The following is a 21,242-nucleotide window of genomic DNA, read 5'->3' as shown; positions in this document are numbered from 1 at the left end:
GTAGAGGGAGAAGAGAAGGGAACCAAGGAGCCCAGTGGGGCTGTCACAGAAATGGGGGATGAGAAGGATCCTTTGAAGGACATGCTGAAGAAGAGATTAAAGAGCTAAGAGGAGAACCAGGACTTGGCAGAATCACAGAAGCCAAGGAAGGATGAAATTTCAAGAGGAGGAGCATGGTCAATGGTGTCAGAGGTGGCTGACTGGATCAAGAGGATCAGACTTTGGTGAGAGTGGTTTCAGTGGAGTGCAAGAGGCAGACATTGGATTGGAGGGTGTCTGGGATGGAACTGGAGGAGAGGAACTTCAAACAGTGATTTGTGGTCACAGTGTTCAATGAGCATAGATGAAAGGCAGTAGTTGGAGAGGCAAGGTGGGGTCAAGGGTGGGGGTTTTTTGAGATGGGGGGGGAACTAAAGCATGCTTGTATTGTGAAGGGAAAAAGCCAAAGAAGAATGAGAGGTTAGAGAAGAGTAAGCAAGGGAAGAGAGTGGGCACAAGGGAGTTCAGGAGATGGGATGTGGTCATTGGAGCAAGTGGAGGAGTTAGAGGAAGTGAGCAGATAACAAACCTTCTGCATCTGTGACAGGGAAGAAAGAGGAGAAAGTTGTAAAAGGGAAGGCAGGATGAGCAGATGGGAAAAGTCTCATATTTTGTCAACATTCTCTTGGAAGAAATTTTCAAGAGAGAAGTGGAGGCAGGAGAAGGGAAGGTTTTGAGTGAGGAAAAGTGGCTAGTATTGTGGGCATGGGATTCACTGAGTTGGAGGAGTAGAGTTGTTTAGCTAGGAAGATCGCAGAACTGAAAGGGAAGAGAATGAATTTTTAGTGGAATTTGTAGCCTTGTCACAGAATTTTCATCAGAGATGCTCCACAATAGGAGAGCAGTAGAAGAGAAGGTGGATGGTGGGGATGAGCCAGAGCTGGGGGTTGGCAGGGTGGACCTTGCTATGGGGAAAAAAGAGAAAAAAGAGTCAAGGGTTGTGAATGAAGTACGGAGAGAATTGACAACCATATCAGTGGAAGGAAGAAGGCAGAGTGCTGAGAGAAGATGAAATATCATCAGTGCCTATAGTCTGAAAGTCTCAGAAAGGCAGATTGACAGGGTATAGTGGGGGAGGAGCTGATGGTCAGAGTGGGGAGAATTCAGCAATAGAGAAATCAGGGAGAGAGCAGTGCTTAATGATGTCCAAGCCAAGTGAATTGCCCTTTTAGTGAGTATATTGACCCTGTAACACTTTCAGAAGTTGAGTTTGGGGTTTGTTTAATAAAAATATCCCCAAAGTATGTTCAGGGAAGTTTGAAGAGGCAAAGCCTTGGTTTAGTTCAGGGGTCGGCAACCTTTCAGAAGTGCTGTGCTGAGTCTTCATTTATTCACTCTAATTTAAGTTTCCGCATGCCAGTAATACATTTTAACGTTTTTAGAAAGTCTCTTTCTATAAGTCTGTAATATAGAACTAAATTATTGTTGTGTGTAAAGTAAATAAGGTTTTTAAAATGTTTAAGAAGCTTCATTTAAAATTAAATTAAAATATAGAGCCCCCCGGACCGGTGGCCAGGACCCAGGCAGTGTGAGTGCCACAGAAAATCAGCTTGCGTGCCGCAGGTTGCCTACCACTGGTTTAGTTATATGATTCCAAGGATTTAGGTGTTGCAGAGATTCCAGTCAGACAAAGCATTGATATTGCACTTATGTGCTGAACCATATTAAATAATAGGCCCATGAGGCTGTGGTCTAGGACAAAATGAATCTTGGGAGGAGAAGTGGGAAAGAAGATGCAGATACTGCACCTAAAAAGAATGGTTTATCCCTTAAGTCTGAACATGTAAAAACTAATTTGGCAGTGGGTAACAGTGGTAGCTAGGAGGGAGGGGCTAATCTTATCCTCCAGTTGTTTTCAGACTCTACATCCTGTTGGGGTGGGTGCATGGAGCTGTGGCAGTAGAGCCTACTTTAGTCCTTAGCTCATATTCCGCAGCTGGGGGTGAGGAGGATTTCTTCTTCTCCTGTTGAATCCCCAGGAGAGAATTCAACTTAGTAAATTGAACAGTGAAAAACTGGGAGAAAGAGAAACTTCTACCTACACTCATACTTGAAAAATATATATATATTGTTTTCTTCCCTTCCACCAGGACAAAAATACCCTGGAAGACCGACTGATTGTGAATCAAAGTGAACTTCAATCTGGGCAACCAACAGACTCTCTGTCATAACAGATAGACATCTTATAAGAACTGACCTGACACTTGGTACCTCTATTAGCATAACAGCATTACGATGACATGAGGTTACAAACCAGGTGCAATGTAAAAGCAGACAGATCCTTTCTGTTTAATCTATTTTTGTATCTAACAAGAATATATTATTCTTTTGAAGGGGTAGCAGCTTGTTTGAAATGTTATATGGGCACACAAGATTATGTATAACGAGGAACATGAAGAGTAGAACACACATCAAAAACAGCGACAGCTTCCTGTAAGGTAATATTTCAGGAATGGATTGAATTCATCCATGCTGTACTTGCAAATCAGTTAATTTGTTTTGCCATCTGTTTGCATGATGCTGTACAAATCATGGCAAGTGGGAATTTCCAGGTACATCTTCTGTCCCTTTCTTGCTGCTTTTACTTGCATGAAGAAAGCCAATTTGTGGTAATCCACCCACATACAATTCTGTTATAAGGGAGATAAACTATAGTTGCAAATATTAAATGCCAAATGGCTCAAGGCTTCCATTAGCCCTCTCTCTCACTCCAAAGTTTGATAATCCTAAGCAAGGATTTTGAAAGAACTTTTTGAAGTTAAAATGAAAGTAGTTTCCAAATTGGTGTGTTTACAGCTGTCCTGAAACCTCAAAATGTTTATTACTCTAACATGACATAATCTGAGTTTCAGTACTAGTTCAGGGGGTGAAATGTAAGTGTAAAGGCTCTACAAGTGGTAAAAGAAGCTGTCAATGATTTAATTTGTCTTTCTACGCTGCATGTGTTTGGTCTAGCTAAACTGAATAATACCCGCTGGCTGCAAGCAGTGTGTGGGGCCATTGCCAGCTCTTTATAACACTGCATTACAAATATTCCCACCAGCTGAGACTCCAGCAGCATGATAAGGATCTCTACTTCTTATCCAGATGCCTTAAAAGATATTTGGAAACTTAGTGCTGATTCCTTAAAGAGAGGTTCCCATTTCTTTCCTCCCTTTCTCTCCCAAAGTACCTGTCTCTGTAGTGTTTGAGTGACTAGCATGGTACTCATCTACTTTGGGATAATGTGACCTAAAAGTGCTGCTCCTCTGCAAAGAGATACTGTAGAAATGGTGATTTCCATAACATACATCCTCATTTTGAGTAACAAGTTTTAATAACTTCCAGTTTTACAAATTCAAACTCAGATCAGAGCACCAACCTGCATGTATTTCCCTCCCAGCTCATGTGTATCGCCACTCAAGGTTTTTCTAGTCAGTTTCTACCCTCAGTTATGCTAGTGACCCCCAGTGCCTTCAGTAGACTTGCACAAATGTACTGAAGGGAAGCATTTAGCCCTGCAGTTCAATCTTCATTAACCCTAGTGTTGATATGTGATCCAGGGCAGAATCCAACTGTCTCTCTGGGAGGTGACTTGGCTCTGAAGTGCTAAGTGGAGTTTAAAAAAATAAAAGGAAAAAAAATGGCTTGGAACCTGATCCAAAGCCCAATGGAAAGACTTCCATTGACTTCAGTGGACTTTGGATAAGGCCCTTTGTCACCAGATTAAGCAGATTTGATTCTGAATACGTGCCAGGAACAGAGTAAGCAGGTGGTGTTTTTTCATAACCACTCTCCTTACCATAAGCACAGACAATATAGTACGTACTACTAAACACCTGCTTTTTTTAAGTGGGGGAGTTAAGACAGAGAAAAGGAAGAACTGGAAGAAGGAAATAAAGTAATCATGGTAGAACAGAGGATGGGAAACATAGCAGAGACATTACAGGGATGTGAGGGGAAAGACTGTCAAACCTAATAGCCCCAAATCCCAGCATTCTTTGATTGATCCGAAACTTCCTTTCATGTGCTCTTGCCCCACTTCCCAGCTATATTCTCATCCTGCTCCTTCTCCAGAAAAAACTTTTAAAAATTCTTAACTGCATTCTACTCCCGTTCCATCATTTACCCTGATAATTTATTCCATGGGTCGGTTACTTTATGCTGAAATCCTACTGTTTCAAGAAATTGGGAATTAATTTGTAGCTTTTAACTCTTCACCATAGTGAGCTTATGTTATTAACGCCCTTAATTTAAAACATCTGTTACTCTATGCTCAGCACATTAAAGGAAACTAGTATAAGCAGTACTTGATACCAGAGCTCAAGTATTTCTCTTTAGTGACAAGTATTATCCCAGGGGAGCATTTTCAAATGGGAGGGAAATATCCAATATGTTCCCTCTTTAAAAACACTTGAAAATTCTTATATATTCTTAAATAATGCCACAGTAGAAGAAATCATAAGCAAACTCAGAAACTAACTTCCGTCAAACAGCTTTTGTGTGAACTTTTTAGTTAATCATATGCCTATCAAAATAGGAACATACCTCTTATTTCTAAATCTCATCTGTATCTAGACAGCTACTTGTAACTTCTGAGTACATCTCATATACTCTTTCTTTCCACATTCTTTGCCACAGATAGTTCTGTAGGCAGCATGCACATTAGCAATAACTTCTTATAACGGACAGAATCTTACTGAGAATAGACTAGATATCAAGGCCCTTATACAGAAAGCGTGGCAATGTTTGACATTCTCACTTTTCTCTCAACTGTATTTATATCTGGAATATAGAAAATGGGTGGCCAATGAGAATACAGGAAACTCATTGAGCGAATTATCTCTTGAGTGACCTGTAAGCAGCTTTAAGCCCTTTATTGGAGTTTTAATAGTTTATTTCAACGGATATACTAACAGTAGTTCTGTGTTCATAATCTTTCAGAATCTTATCTTCATATCGAACCCTCACAATAGGAAGGTTCTTTACAGATTTTAGTTAATAATAAGGATTTCACAATTTAGAATCAAAACAGATTCCTGGCCCTAATCAGGAATTAATGTAATGCTTACATATACTGTTTTAAGTACTGCACAGTCATCCTAACATTCCTGTTAGGTAGGTCATGTGAGAAGAGAAAATAAATCAAATTGTGTTCATTTATGTAAACTTGTAGATCTTGTAGGTAACACACGCATCTCTAAGTGGGCGGAAAAAAGACAAAAAGACCTAGTAGATTATCTTGTCTGTTTCTCTGCCAGTGCCATAAAGTACTTAATATGTTCTAGTACTTTAGGCAATGTTTCCCAAACTTGGGATGCCGCTTGTGTAGGGAAAGCCCCTGGCGGGCCAGGCTGGTTTGTTTACCTGCTACGTCTGCAGGTCCGGCCGATCGCGGCTCCCACTGGCTGCGGTTCGCTGCTCCAGGCCAATGGGAGCTGCTGGAAGTGGCACGGGCCGAGGGACATACTGGCCGCCGCTTCCAGCAGCTCCCATTGGCCTGGAGCAGTGGACCGCGGACTGTGGGAGTTGCAATTGGCCAGACCTGCGGACATGGCAGGTAAACAAACTGGCCCGGCCTGCCAGGGGCTTTCCCAAACTTGGGATGCCGCTTGTGTAGGGAAAAACTGACTTTAGGTATAATTGGCATGGTATCTCCAGAATTGCAGGCATTGACCATCGTGTGAAGTTTAGTCATTAAGAGATTTTTTTTAAACCTCACTTAGTGTTGATTATTCACTCTTATACACTGCCATTGCAGTAAAAAGAACTTTGTACAATGTTAAAGGCATCCCAAAATATATAAGTATCCCTTTCCGTTGGGATGAAAAAATTAGAAACCCTACAGCTATCTCTCTTCCCTAGCCTTTGTGTCTGTCTTTGATCCTGTGATTATAATGGTCTTAGTTTGAGTGTGTACTGTAAGAATTGTTGCATGGTGTCATTTTTAACAAGTGTTCTTGACATTTTTTTTTAAAGCATCTTGTCTTTTTCAATCCCCGTTCTAATTTATGTATGCTCTGTGTTGATTAAAGGTGAATAGTGTGACTGCATGACACTTTTGTAAGACGCAGACTCAGCTAGGATGTTACACCATCACTGTCGGAGGAACCCTGAACTACAGGAAGAGTTGCAGATTCAGGCTGCAGTAGCTGCTGGGGATGTTCACACTGTGCGCAAGATGTTGGAACAGGGCTATTCTCCAAATGGTCGAGATGCCAATGGCTGGACCTTGCTTCATTTCTCTGCAGCAAGAGGGAAAGAGAGATGTGTTCGTGTGTTTCTTGAACACGGAGGTGAGTTGCACAGAAATAAAAGGTCTTGGGTTGGCTCCATGAATGAGCTGGCAAACTGTCTTGCCTTTTATCTCCGTTCCCTAGTTCTCAAAATTGCCAGGGAGCAATTATCAAAATGAATAAGCAGTTATAAAAGTAGGTGAGTAGGGAAGAGCTAGATAGAAAGTAAGAGAGAATTTATGGCACCTTTTGTAGGCCTTGTCTGCACTACAAGGGAGATGTGCTCTTAATTTGAGTTAGCAAACTGTAGATAAAATCCTAGTAAGTGCTGAACACAAGGCAGTTTGTAATTCTAACTTGAGTCAGTAGGTCATGCTAAAGACTAGGCTTCCCCATAGACTTTAACTAATAACTCATGTGAAAATTATAAACTGCCTTGTCTTCACTGGGATTTTACCTCAAATTAGCTAATTTGAGTTATGCATGCTCTGTTTTTCAGAGTGAAGACAAGGCCATATTTGTAACTATCTCTTTGAAAGGGTAAAATATCAAAGACAAGCAATTGGTTGGTATAGTACCGTATATACTCGTTCATAAGCTGAATTTTTTTAGTAAAAAAAGGGAAGAACCAGAGAAGGGGTATAGAGAGGGAGAGGTGGGACACAGCCCCTCCCGCCAACAGAGGGAGCAAGAAGAGGCAGCAGAGCTAGAAGAGAAGAGGCGGGGCCAGAGTCTCTCCACTTCTGGTCACACTGCTCCGGGGCTGGCAGGCTGCAGTCGTGCCGCTCGGCCCCGCCCCCTGGAGCAGGCTGTGGCCATGCCACCAGAGCAGGCTGTGGCCATGCCGCCCAGCCCAGCCCGCTGGAACATGCTGCGGCTGCGCCGCCTGGTCTGGCCCACCAGAGCAGGCTGCGGCCGCGCTGCCCGGCCTGCCGGAGCTGCTCCAGCCAGGTCAGAGACATCCTTCCCTGGCCCTCCTCAGATAAGGTGGGAAGGGATGGGATGGGGAGAGTGTGGGAGTCTCGGGCTAGGGGTGGGGTCATGTGGGGGGTGGTCACAGGGGTTACTGTCCTGACTCCCAGATTCTCCACACACCCCCCCCCAAAAATCCCCACCAGTCGCTGCCTGGCCCGTCAGGGAAAGCAGCTGGCGCACCAGGACACTTTGTTTACTTGGGTTTACCTCCGTGCCTGCAGACTCTCGAGGTAAATAAACCAAATGAACCAATAAACCCAGGAGCCAAAGTTTGCTGACCCCTGAATTATAGGATCAGCTTATGAACAGGTTATAAAAATTTTCCATTTTTACTTATCCATCTTGGGGGGATCGGCTTATAAATGAACCGGCTTATGATTGAGTATATACCGTACAAGAGAGAATCAATAGAAGTAAAGTTTAAGATAAATATCACTCCTAATGACTTTTGTCAAAACATGGAAGCCTTTTAAGGAAGCACTTTTTTTTTTTGAGTCACTTAAAGGTAGTTGAGGCAAAGCACATCACTAATAATAGAGCAAATGTACATAGTACTTAGGACAGAAAGCACTCCTTACTTTTAGTTTTTTACCAAAACTCCTAGACTTTAGAGGTCAGTGGATTGAACTTGTCCTTGCACTGAACAATGTACAGAGTGGGAGAGATGGGTGTGCCACATCCCCAGTCAGAGCGCTGCCCCATTAAACTTTCTCTGGCAGAGAAAGGCTAGATGGAACTCCTGAACTCCCTAACACTGTTCATAAATCAGACCGATGGTTAGCTAAATGTTTACTATCTTCCCATCCCATAGAAACTCACATGAAACATCTGATTGATTAATAAAAACTACTCACATGAGTAACAGTGGATGAGATCAGGCCCCTAGTTTGTGTTGCATTATTTGACACATACATATATATTACATATAAAAACTACATTTAAAAGAATGTTATTGAGGTTGCAAAGTAAAGCAATTTAAAATTAGAAAATGCCACACTTAGGAGTCAGAATTTAAGTTGCACGGGCAACCCTCAATCTGGCATTTCCCAGTCTTCAAGTAGTTGATTTGAGATATAAAAATCTTCTCAATCTTATAAATTTGACTTTCTTTCCAGATTTACAATCTCTGTAAACTTTTTGTCTTTTCATTTTCAGTACATCCTCTTATAACCATTTTCCTATAAATGCTACTGACTGGCTGCTATTTTCCCCTTTTTATTTATTGCTTTTAATAAATCTATTGCCAAGTGAGAATTATCCATAATGAAATAGCCTAGTGCTGGCAGCAGTGTAGAATGCAGTCGGAGGAATTGGAAAGTTGAGTAACTAGGCACCTGAAGAGGAAGAGACTCTAACAGTGTGGGAGTTGGTCATCTAGAAGTAGATTGACTATTGTATCAGCTAGTAAGCCAGCAAGCTCATCAGTGTGTTAGTTGTATATAGAGTTTTTAAAGTAAATTGTATGTTAGTGTTTTCCTTTATTCATGCCAGGCCTTTGGCCCAGACACAAGGATAAAACCAGCAGAAGGAACAGACAAATGCAAAGAGAATATACCAGAGTTACAAGGTATTTCTTAGCAATTTGATGGCATGGTAGAGCAGTGGAGAGACTTAGTTTGCACAGAGAGTGGAGAAAGCATAGCTCAGAGACAGTTTGGATTCCTCAGAGTTGTGGGTCTTCCAACAGCTTTTTCAGTATAATGAAAACATGATGACAAATGGAATCTGCAAGAGCAATCCAAGCAGCAAGGAGCAATGGTCCCACTGGAGTAGTACAGAAAAGAGAGCGGGGCAGAATGGTTCACAGAATCATCGAAAATTAGAGAAGTCATTTGATCCATCCTCTTAGCCAGTGCAAAATTTTTCCCTCTGGTATATTTGTGCTTTCCAAATTTCATGCTAAGCCATCTTGTGTGTGCAGTAAATTAAGGGAAGAATTATGCTGTGCTAATGCACAGCCCTCTGAATCATAGGATCTTTAGGGTGCACAGCAGTTATTCTCTTAAGCGTTCTATATTCCAGTAATACACTAGGCGAGTAAGGACATTGTTTGGTGATGTGTACCAAAGTAATGGTGATAAGACTCATTGAAACCAAAAGGAATTTGTTAAGAAACTGCTGAAAATCCAGAGTAGCAAATGACCTAAAGGAGTTTCTATTCTATGAAAATTTGACTACACAATATCTAAATCTAGTAAGACCTTACAGAATCTAGGAGAAACTAAAAGGTGTGAAATACTGTTCACCTAGACTGATGTATCTTTGTGAATGAAGATTAGTGCATTTCTTGAAGCTTCCTTGTGCCCGTATTGCCTTAGGAAATCATATGCAGGCAGCACTGTGATGAGTATTTCTGAATCTTGTGGCTAGGGGTAAGTCTCTGGAACAAAGCAAGCCTGGAATAACAGGAGTACACATAGCTACCTGTCGACGTAGCAACCGCTTCTCATGCAGGTGGAATAGCTATGCCAACCGGAGAAGCTTTTCTGTCGGCATAGTAGCATTTTCACTGAAGTGCTACAGTGACGCAGCACCACTGCAGCATTTTAAGTGTAGACGTGCTCTTAGTAACAGTCTTGTGACTTTTTGGTGGGGGAACGGAGGGGAAAGAGGAAACACATCACAAGGAGTCTTCAAACAGATTCTTCCAGATTTATGACCAGTTGCCTTTCAGCAAAGCTTGCCCTCCCGAGTTGGACAGTTACTTAAGAGAACAGTGCAAAGAGAGAAACCTAGAATGAACAGGGTTATACATTTGACTTCAATTTCACAATGCTAATTTTATTGTGGGATGGTAGGAATGGAAAAAACCTTAGTGAGTGCTTTTGATCCTCCCAATGTGCAGCTCATAATAGTTTGTCCACAAGATGGCAGCAAAGCACTTTCTTAACAATAATGGGCAGTCTTTTCGGTTTTGTTTTTTTAAACGATCTGACTACTTAATTGAGTAGAAAATTGGTACCAGTGGTCCAGTAAAAACCCATAATCTTAACGGGAATTAAAATATCATTACCATATGGTGCTGTCCATCATATTGGCTTTCAGAAAGCTTAACAGTCGTGTGGCTTGTTTACACAATTGATTGGATTCCTTCACTTTTTCCAGTGATATCTCTTACATAGTTTGCTACTTCTTGGTTGGCCTTTATATAATTCGGAGTAATTTAATTGGATTGGAGGTAGAGGGGGAAGAAACACTTACAAAAGAGTGGCCTTGTTTGAGAGCCAGTAGTGTTAATTCAAAAACACTGCTAGTGCTAATCTAGGTGAGTCTAGAAACAGAGATAGCATAGACTTATTACATTACTGTAACAGGTACACCATAACCTGTTGGGTTTTTAAGCAGGTGGCTTGATGGATAGAATGGATCAAACAGAATGGAGTGGGAGTGATTTGAGAGAGGATCTAGAACAGTGGTTCTCAAACTAGGGCCGCCGCTTGTTCAAGGAAAGCCCCTGGCAGGCCGGGCCGGTTTGTTTACCTGCTGCGTCTCCAGGTTCGGCTGGTCGCGGCTCCCGCGGTTCGCTGCTCCAGGCCAATGGGGGCTGCAGGAGGTGGCGGCCAGCACATCCCTCGGCCTGCGCTGCTTCCCGCAGCCCCCATTGGCCTGGAGTGGCGAGCCGCTGCCAGTGGGAGCCACGACTGGCCAAACTTGCGGACGCAGCAGGTAAACAAGGCCACCCTTTTGTAAGTGTTTCTTCCCCCCTCTTCCTCCAATCCAATTAAATTACTTCCCTGAACAAGCGGTGGACCAGCTTTGAGAACCACGGATCTAGAATATTGGCTGAGCAGTCTGGAGCTAGGAAGTCTAGGAGCAGCTGATCCAGGGAAGAATATTTTTTCAGCTGATCATTGATATTTTTAATATCTTTGTTTTTTTTGACTCTACCGTGGTGTGGACTCTATTTTAGAACAGGTTGGGAAAGATACCAGTTGCTTCCTGCCAAAACAGGACTGCTCCCTGCAGTTATCTTTGACCAGTTTCATTTTTAAACTTCTCAAGTACTCAGGCTTCTGCTGCTTCTGTTGAGAGACTATTCCACTGTCTAATACAGCTCACTGTAAGGAATTTTGTCCTGATACATAATCTAAACTTATCCTTAATTTCATCTCATTATGTCAAGTTACCCCCTTTATTTACCTCAGGCAATAATACTTCCCGTTCCTTAATACCCTTTGTGGATTGTTCCCCACACTGCTCTGTTTTTAATTGCTTAGCCATGCTATGCTTATTTGGCTCTCTTAATCTTTCCTGTTTTTATTTTTTTTTTTAAAAAAACCTCTCAAGCTCCTTCATCACTTTTGTTGCTCTCCTCTGAATTCTGTCTTAATTGTCAATATTTCTGGTGAGGTGATGTCCGTAACTGAGTCCAGGTGTGGGCACTTGAGACCCATATAAAGCAGAACTTTTTCTTCTTCATTCTCTGACTGGATTCCTCTGTATATTTAACCCAGCATTACATTGACCTAACTTGCTGCCATATCATATTGCAAACACCACTTGTACCTTCACAGTAGGTTGGAATTTGAGATTGGGCTTGTTATCGTACTCCCCATGCTGCAAAGGATGCAGGACACACAGTTGCCGGTGTGTGTGGTAAGGGATGGGGAGCCAGTGTGTTTATCCCGAGCAACACATACAACACCCAACATTGGAAGAGGTGTTGACAGCCTCCAGAGGGAGCTGTGTTCTGTCCTTTGACCTTCTGGAAGAAAGGTCACTCCATCATACCCTCGTCTGCACCCCTTCCTCTTCAAACACTGTAGGGATGGGAAAAATGCAATGAGTGAAGGGTCAGAATTGAGCAATGTGGCTGTCAGGATTTTGCACAGTAGAAATGCATAATGTGATCGTGTCAAATGAAGTCTGGTCTTCCCTGTGGACAGCACCTCTCTTTACAAACCAGGAGACTTGGGTTAGAAAATGGACTCAGGTTTCCAAGCTGTAGACTGGTAGAAGTTGAGCACATTACGAAGTGATGCACATAGGTGAAGACGGAGGGAGATTACCCTTTGCCTGCCTTGCCAGCTGGGTAAGAATAGTAGTGGGACAAGCTCCATAGTCCGGTTAGCTGGCTAAAAGTAAGGTGTTAAGTGCATGTGAGGAAAGACTTGTGAAAAATCATTTGGGGTGCAAGGGATGTGTGTCTGTGGCCAGGAGTGGAATTAGGTAACTTGGTCTGGTTGATTTATTTTGTTTTTTCTCTCTCTCTCTCTCTCTTTTATTTTTATAATATATGGGAGCACACACACGCTATCTGAATGTCTGTGCTGTTGGTGGTCGTGCGGTTGGGGGGACGGGACTGTCCAATCACTTGCAAATTTAGCACTGCCATATCTCCTGATTTTTTTTTTTCCCTCCCTATAAGGGGATGCTTACATTCTTGTAAAATCTTAAATTTTTGTAAAACTATAAATTCAGAACAGACTTCTCATCTTATAAAAACAGACTTTTATCAAGATGATCTGAAATAACATATATCTTACATGCTTTGGAAATCCTACAGACCGCAGAGAAACTTTTTACCTAATACAGTATTACACCCTAAAAACAACACCATCTTGCCAGACCACAAAACATCTGTAATTTGGGACAGCAGATGTTGCTACACATGCTTCTTTTTAAGACTAAGCAGCAGCACAAGGGAAAATAAAACAGAGAGAAAGAAGCATGACATTACAGAGCTAGAAAGGAACTGGCTGGACAAAGAAGTTTGAACAATTAGCTTAAAAGTGCTAGAACTACGCATGTGTTTAAACGTAACTTTATTTTTTTTCTTGTTGATTATCTTTATTAAACTAAATAAATCATTTGACTCGTCCTTAAAATAGAACTTAGGCCCAGATTTTTAAATGTATCTTGGCGTTGCTGCACTCAACATTGCAACACCTAACTGATTTAGGAGTCTATAAATCTCATTTTCAAAAGGGAGTTAGGCAATTTTGGTTCCTAAGTGAAGTAATGCCTAAGTACTTTCAAAAATCTGGACCATAGTCTATAAAAGCAAGAAGTAGTTTGAAGCATGTCAAACTATTTCAGGATTTGCTTGAAGAGTAACATTCTGCCGTTTGATTTTTATTTAATTTTTTTTTTGGTTGCAGTCTTTTGTACTCTAACTTTTTTTCTTTGTTTTGTATTTTAACTTTAGCTGATCCTACAGTTAAGGACTTAATTGGAGGCTTCACTGCTCTGCATTATGCTGCCATGCATGGCCGGGCAAGGATTGCACGCTTGATGTTGGAATCAGAATATAGAAGTGACATTATCAATGCAAAAAGCAATGATGGTTGGACTCCCCTCCATGTAGCAGCCCACTATGGCAGAGACTCATTTGTCAGACTCCTGCTGGAGTTCAAGGCTGAGGTTGATCCGCTCAGTGATAAAGGTACTACACCGCTTCAGTTAGCCATTATCCGAGAGAGGTCAAGCTGCGTGAAAATCCTTCTGGATCACAATGCCAACATCGACATTCAAAATGGTTTCCTGTTACGATACGCTGTGATCAAAAGCAATCATTCTTACTGCCGAATGTTTCTTCAGAGAGGGGCGGATACAAACTTGGGCCGCTTAGAAGATGGACAGACACCATTACACTTGTCTGCTCTTAGAGATGATGTGCTTTGTGCACAAATGTTATATAATTATGGAGCAGACACTAACACAAGGAACTATGAAGGACAGACCCCATTGGCTGTTTCAATAAGTATTTCTGGAAGTAGCCGACCCTGTCTGGATTTCTTACAAGAAGTAACAAGTATGTATGTAAGAAAAGTTAATCAAAGCACACAGTGTCATTTTTGGGGGTTTAACCTCAGGGAAACATTTAATCTTAGCATCTCACTGCTAGTTAAATGCATTAGAAAGTTCCTGGGGGTGATGGTGGGGGAAGCTCATTTACTGTCCTTCTCAGAAAAGGAGCTAACACTAAGGACACCATATTTAAATTAACTTTGAGAGAGAGAGTCTGGAAGTATTCATCAAAAGATCTGTATGTGGCTATAAAATCCAGTTTTATTAGAGCTGGCCTTAAGAAGCCACGTTATGCTTGCACTTAGGATCCTTTGCTTGTCTGACATCCTGCAAAAACTCTGCAGCTCACTGTCTCATCTGGCATTAGGACCAGAGCAGGAGGAATTTTTCTGTTGTTTTTGTTGTTTTGTTTTTTGTTTTTGTTTTCCCTTTCTCTTCCCACACCTCTTCCCTGGACAGCAGCATGAGCCTAGTTGTTTTCTTCTGCCTGTACCTGTTCGATATCTGGGAACACTAGACTTACTGAGGTACCCTCTCGGTTCTAAAAAGTTTTTGATTTTTGACTACTTTATGCAAGAGGTTAGAAATGGAGTGACCTATTTAAAAAATTCCTTCATAAGGAGGATGCTGCCACTGAAAATGTTCAGGGTCCAGAACTGCATTGCTAATAAGGTAACAAGGTATAATCCAGGATTATTATTATTAAGAGGGCCTGACTGCTTCTCATGTGCCCAGGATCAGAGTAGTATAGGACAGTTGGTGTGTGGCTTTTTTAAAGCTTCTCTTACTTTTGCATATTGCATTTTCAAACAATGAAAGTTCATGACCACATGCAGTATAGGTGCGAGAGAGAAACTGAATTTTTAATCACTGAATCAGATGAAATTTAGCAATTGTAGATACACGTAAGCATTCAGAATCGGACTTCTAGTTTTATGTATGACTTGTATTACTATGTTCACTAAAGACCTATTCTTCATATATCTGAAAGCTTGATATATACAGTATTTGGACAGGTGGAGGTTGGATAATAGGAAAAACAAGGGGAGAAAAGACTTTAATTTCATTGAACTTCTTTTTTTTATCGAGAGTAGAATTCTACCGCCTTTGTTGCCTGTCTTTGGAAACGTTTCTCACCATTTTAGTTGTACTGTTGGGGTTATTTATGGACAAAATAATATCCAATCTTCTAATTTTCCATAGTCTTAGTAAACTGTAACGGTAAGAGTGAAGCATATTCTAATCCTTTGAAGTGTGTCCCTAATATCTGAGGCTTCATCAAAAATCTGAAAACTTAAGTAACTTGTTTGTAGGTTGCAGATTCTGCAGTGGAATTGCTAGCTTCTAACAATGTACCATTAATGACTTCTAAGTAAAGAAGTTAGAAGTAATTCCAAATCTTTTAGATGCCCAGAAACTCTAAAAGTATTCTTATGGCTTTAAGAAGTAGCAGTTGTCTTTGTTAATACATGCACACAAATAGTTAAGAAACCAAGACTTAGAATACTGTTCCATCTGCAGTGGACATTCATTCGTGTGTACAAAAATAACACTTATGTACAGCTGTGCCTTTTCAAAGTACTTTAGAACATTTCATTTAAAATTAGTGTCTCTTCTTTACACAGCACTGTTATCATTGTTCTGAAGAGCTAAGCACATATATTATATTAAAAATATATATATAGTTCTAATATCAATGTGTCCTGCTAAGCCAAATGGGGTTGAAGCTTGTGTGAACTGGGGTGGGAATTATGGGAAGTGGAGCTTCTTAACGGGGATGGATGTAAAGAGACTGGTAGCGTTCTGATTGTATTCTGGAGAGGGTTTCATGTTGGTTGGTTTTTTTTTTTGTTTTTTTTTTCCCCCATGGGCTTCAGCCTAACCTGAGAGATTATAAATGGTCTTGATATGTCTGCTTGGGGTGGGTGCAGGTCTTTTTTTCTAGCATCCATCTACCCCATCTCAGCAGCACTTCTTCAGTGGCTGCTTTAGGATATCTGCGAGAGTTGTGTCATTATATAAACTAGAATGATGAAGGTTTAAAATGGAAGAGAAAGTAGGATTGGTTGCAAGATCTCTGGTTACTCAGCCTCTGTTGAGTTAAGCAACGGGAAACAAGGCAGGACTAAATCAGTTGCAAGATGGAGACCAAGTTTGAAATTGCTGTCTCACTGGCCATCTCCTGATTCTGCCCTTGTGGGAGGAGGGTAGTGTGACAATGACCTACACATCAGAGGTAGTTACAGCCATCTTTGAGTTGGTCGTGGATGAGGCTCCTAAATTTGCATTTGTAGTGATAATCCTGGTAGGATGACATTGTAGGATGTTTGTTAGCACTGCAGTTGGGCATTTGGTTGAACATAAACTGAGAAGTGTGGCTGTGCTAATTGAATTTTACTTCAAAAAGTGGTCACCGACTCAAAAATTAATCTGATAGCACATCCATCTATTGAGAGTCCAGGGAAGGTGTTACTTTGGACTTAGTAGAGAGGGTGCCCTGTTTCATAGCAGAATCCCTAATTGAGAGCTGATCTGATTGCTCTGGGTGACTTCATTGTCAATGTGGGTAAATCATCTGGGTTAACTCAGGTGTTGCTGTGTCACCACACATAGCTGGCCATACTCTTGAACTGTTTTTTGCTTTAGCTTTGGAAGTGGGCAGAATGGAGGTTGGACCTCTATCCAGGACCACATCTTCCTTTGTTTTGCACTCAGGATACACATCTCTTGAGTCAAAGGGCCTTTTTTAAACACCTTTTGACTTCCTACTTCTGAGACAGATCAACATATTGCTAACAGACCACTGTTGTAGAACGCTAATGATCTTATGTCATTTATTTTCAGTGTGGTGTCTCCTAAATGCCCCATGTTTTGTTTTTATAATTTTCCTTTGTATGCAGATGACCTGGGGCAGATAAAGCATGTAGAGAGTCAGCTAGTAGTCTGGTGGCAGATGTCCCCAGTCAGGTCATGTATGCAGTGTAGTTGTAGCCATGTCGGACCCAGGATATTAGAGTGTCAAGGTGGGTGAGGTAATGTCTTTCTTCAGGCCAACTTCTGTTGGTGAGAGGGACAAGGTTTCAAGCCACACAGAGCTCTTCTTCAGGTGAGACAGAAGGTTACATACAGAATTTTTGAAGTCTCACACCATGGCACTGCATGAGAAAATGTCTTTGCCTCCACCGCATCAGCTATTGTTAGGATGCTGAAACATGTATTTCTAGTAGTGGACAATTTGAATTTTTGCCATCTCATTCAGTAGCAGAGTAAAGTGTTTTAGAGTCTTAGATTTGGAGCTTGCAAGGCATTTAGGTTTTGTTTGGATGTTAGTCCAATTTTTTAATGTATAGCTTTGATGTATTTTTTATATGTACCCAGTGATCTGAATGAATGTCTTAGATCAGTCATAAGTCTCTGTTTTAACTATGGGAGCCACCACTGGAAGGCAAAGTTTTATAAATTGTGAGTTAATTTGTAAAGGGCATTAAGCCAATATTTTTAATATGTACTTTCAAAATCAAGGAACTACATACACACTTTAGATAGCTACCATCTGTTTTCCAGTCTAGGCATAAGCCACAGTATTGAAAATACTTATGCATCTTGAAGAAATATAGTATATTTCTGTCTTTGCTGCATAGTGGATTTGAGTTCAATCAAATTGATTTAAATCACTAGTCAGGAAGACTCGATTTAATCATGGTTTTTTACATAAAGGTGCATTTTTGTTAGTTGTTATAACCTTAATACATATTCTTCACAACTCAGAGATAGATGTAGGTTTCATTTTTAGAAGGTACACACTATATATTTTTAAACAGTGATTTATTTTGAAAACTTTTCAGATTAGTTTTATAGCTATATCAGAAAATGAATGATTGTTTGGTTATTTCATTTACCAAAGGTAAATTGGGAGGTGAACTATCTCCAATTCAACAGGTTAATCATTAATATTTGGAGGATTTTCTTGCCATGCTGTATTAGGAGGAGAACATCACCAGACAGACATTAAATTGTTTTATTTAACTAAAACAACAAAGTTAAGTATTCTGGATTTTTTTCTTCAATAGCAAACATAATATTTTAACAAAACAAGCGTATGTCCCTCACTTCTCACATTTATCTCCAGACTTCTTCTCCTTGTCCAGATCTATTCCGCCCCCAACAATCTTCTGTTCATTGAACTTTTTGAACTTTGCACTTTTAGAGAGAAGTAAGGGATTGACTCTTTGTACACAAATTTGAAAAGGGACAGTAGGGTTGAGGTCTGTTATTTCTCACCTCTATATATAATTTATTTATTTAAAAACATTTTTGCTGCTAACAAGCATGTTACCTCTGGAGACACAAATCCACAGTTAGAGAACTGCAAAACTAAGCATCTCTGATAGTATCTTCTAGACTGAGCACTGAGTCCCATGGGGAGATAGAAAGATTAACCTAAATAAACTATCCAGAAGCCTGTGAAGCCCCATAAGATTGGGTTCCTGATCCATGAACTATTGGAACTCATTTACAAACCTTTTCTTAAATATTATATGAATATATTGTCTCATACTATAGAATTAGAATTTATCATCCCTATTCCATGATGAGATATATTTGAGCTATAATGTATCTTTAGATAAAATGTTTTTTGAGGAAAAAATTTATCAAAAAAATCCGATTTTTTTAAAATCATTGATTTATATCCACCCTGCTTTGTTGGCTCTTGTGGGCTTGTTGCATTGAACTTTTTTCCCCCTAAACTGGTGTCAGAACACTGGTACCAATGGTCTTACTACAGAGAGCCTATAGCTCCCTATAATGGAGAACAGACAAGAGACCAAGCCTGTAAATACATCTCCAATCTTAGAATTAGATCTACAAGAAAGACCTGATTTGTCTGTGTTTCCCTGAGGAAATGTCTCTCCTGTGCTTTCCAGTGAGAGGTGGGGGTCAGACATTTAACTTCCCTTTCTCTTGGGTTCCTTTACATATTGGAAGGGCAGATTAGTCTAAGCATGAAGTTGGAAGTTTTGCCTTGGTTTCCCAATCTGGATATAACGCTGTCCTCGGGAGCCAAAAAATCTTACCGCATTATAAGTGAAACCGCGTTGTATCGAACTTGCTTTGATCCACCGGAGTGCGCAGCCCTGCCCTCCCCGGAGCACTGCTTTACCGCATTATGTCCGAATTAATGTTATATCGGGTTGCATTATATCGAGGTAGAGGTTTATCTGCCTCGTTAATCCTGGATTGCCAATCAGTGGTTAGGTGAAATACTAATTCAGTTGTATTAAGATCAGTTGTTTTATATTTTCAAAAGGACAAGGCTAATATTAGCTTTAACAAAGGATTTCAAATTGTATGCTTTAGAAAATGTTTACAGCATTGTAGGCATGGATGAAATTTTAAAGATAGAGACCCCTACAAAGAAGCTATAGAAACTCCCTGCTGAGAGACAGTATAAGTAAAACTACATTTATTTATTTTTTTGCTATAATTTAGGCAAAAAAAATTTAAATTTTGACCGTTTTCTGATTGTATAGTTTAAACTCCTCTGATTATAGTAATTTCACAGTGTAAAATTCTGTTGCAACCTTACTCAGTAACAACACTTAAAACAAATAGGAATCAATTGGAAGAAGTCTCATTAAGATCAACGTTAATCTTCATTTATATGTGCATGGTAACATGCATGAAACTTACTGAAATTGTGAAAATTTATTGCCCCAGTAGGTGCTGGTGGTAATCTCACACTGATAAATGGGCTCTGTTTTGAGAGCCTGGGTTTTGCTTTGTGTTAAGGCTGTATGAATCAGTTATTTTATCGTTGGCCCTGTTAAATAAATAAAATCTTACACAAGTTCCACGATACTTTCCTCTTCTCACTAGTAACAACTGTTCAAAGACCAGTATGTTCTTCAAACAATGTTTGGTTCTTTTATGTAGCATATTGAAGATAGATCAAATCACCTTTTCAAGGAATTGACACAACCCACCTTCTTTCAATTGAGAAAAACAAAGAGAGTAAATTTTCAAAGCTCTCCACAGCATTTTAGCAGTGTGACTGTCGTCATAGTCAGAGTTGGCTGGCTAAAAATGGCACAATGCTTTGAAAATATACCCAACAATTCAGCTTTTAGCCTGTAACTGGGATTTTTTTGTTCATTTAATTCTTCTGAATCTTTGCTATCTCAGCATAGCAGTTTGAAGATCCCTTTGTGCAAACAAAAATCTTGATATACCTATTTCTGTGCTTTAAAGTAAAGGTAATGGTAAAAGGTGTAGCACACAGTAAAATGTCAGGTATTCAAACTGTGAGATGGTCCACTAGCACTGTTTTATCAAGTACTTATTATTTTTTCAGAACACTTTTTTCATCATTATATCTTCTCCTAATAAGAAATATGAAAGGGAACATATGTAAGCAGCATGATACTGGAGCTATTTTTGGTGAAAACACCAGCACTACATATGATTTAATAAAGACTACATAGCAGTCAAATTACTGATTATATTACAAACAAGAAGTAAATTCTGATGTGTGTAGTTCAGAGTACTAAAATCCCAATGTTGTTAATCTTAAAAATCTTATTATACACCGTACTTCATTTCAGAGAGTTGGCTGATTATTTTTACTTCCATATGCAAATTTTCAAGCCAAAGGTACCCTTTGCTACATATTTGCTATGCCAGAAATACTGAACTTTGATGAATATCTGCATGACTAATCTAAAACCCCCAATTTTCTTGGAATTTTGGTTTTTAGTGCAGTTTGAAAATATGCTTATTGTGGATGTCTCATAGCAGAGGTATGGTCATCACTGATTTTAAATTAAACTGGAGCTTTTAAACTAGCTTGTATTGCATACAGTTAAATAGGGGTACAATGCTAGCCTTGTCCTATGGCACTAGTTACTGGGGGGAGAGGAATCCGTTCAGTTTCACAGTGCACTATTGTACTGGTAGCCACAAACTATGCAACTGTTCCATTCGAGGGGCAGGAGAAATAGTCTCCGAGTATATGATTGTTATGTTTGATATTCATACTAGTCATACCGATTTGATTTGTTTTAGGCCAGCAAAATCTTCATAGTGGCATTAACAATGGTACAAAACCAAATCCTGTTATGTCACTTGACTTCCCTGGTCATTTGACTATTACTGCTTAGGTTTGGAATTCTAGATATTGCATTTCTTAAACTGTGACAGCAGGATCAAGCCTCTGAAATAAAGTGCAAGATTCCCATTCACTTCAGTAGGAGCTGTTTGTTAGGT

At 40.1% G+C, this 21,242-nt stretch overlaps 1 protein-coding gene across 4 annotated transcripts in view; it reads left to right on the top strand.

Annotated features, from left to right (window-relative positions):
• Positions 1 to 21,242, top strand: part of ASB7 (ankyrin repeat and SOCS box containing 7) — a 44,961-nt gene that overhangs the window by 9,994 nt on the left and 13,725 nt on the right. For all 4 annotated transcript variants that reach the window (XR_005585387.1, XM_039491003.1, XM_039491004.1 and 1 more), the window contains exons 3-5: positions 2,374 to 2,477; positions 6,054 to 6,314; positions 13,378 to 13,983. Coding sequence is in view for 3 of the 4 variants with exons in the window: in XM_039491003.1 (XP_039346937.1) it covers positions 6,104 to 6,314; positions 13,378 to 13,983 (817 nt within the window). In the remaining variant the exon portion in view is untranslated. The remainder of the gene's footprint in view (positions 1 to 2,373; positions 2,478 to 6,053; positions 6,315 to 13,377; positions 13,984 to 21,242) is intronic.

This window comes from Mauremys reevesii, linkage group 10 (genome assembly GCF_016161935.1).
Source record: "Mauremys reevesii isolate NIE-2019 linkage group 10, ASM1616193v1, whole genome shotgun sequence".
NCBI classification, from domain to species: Eukaryota; Metazoa; Chordata; order Testudines; family Geoemydidae; genus Mauremys; species Mauremys reevesii.
The sequence above is the reverse complement of the archived record's forward strand: the minus strand, read 5'-3'. Positions and strand labels throughout refer to the sequence as shown.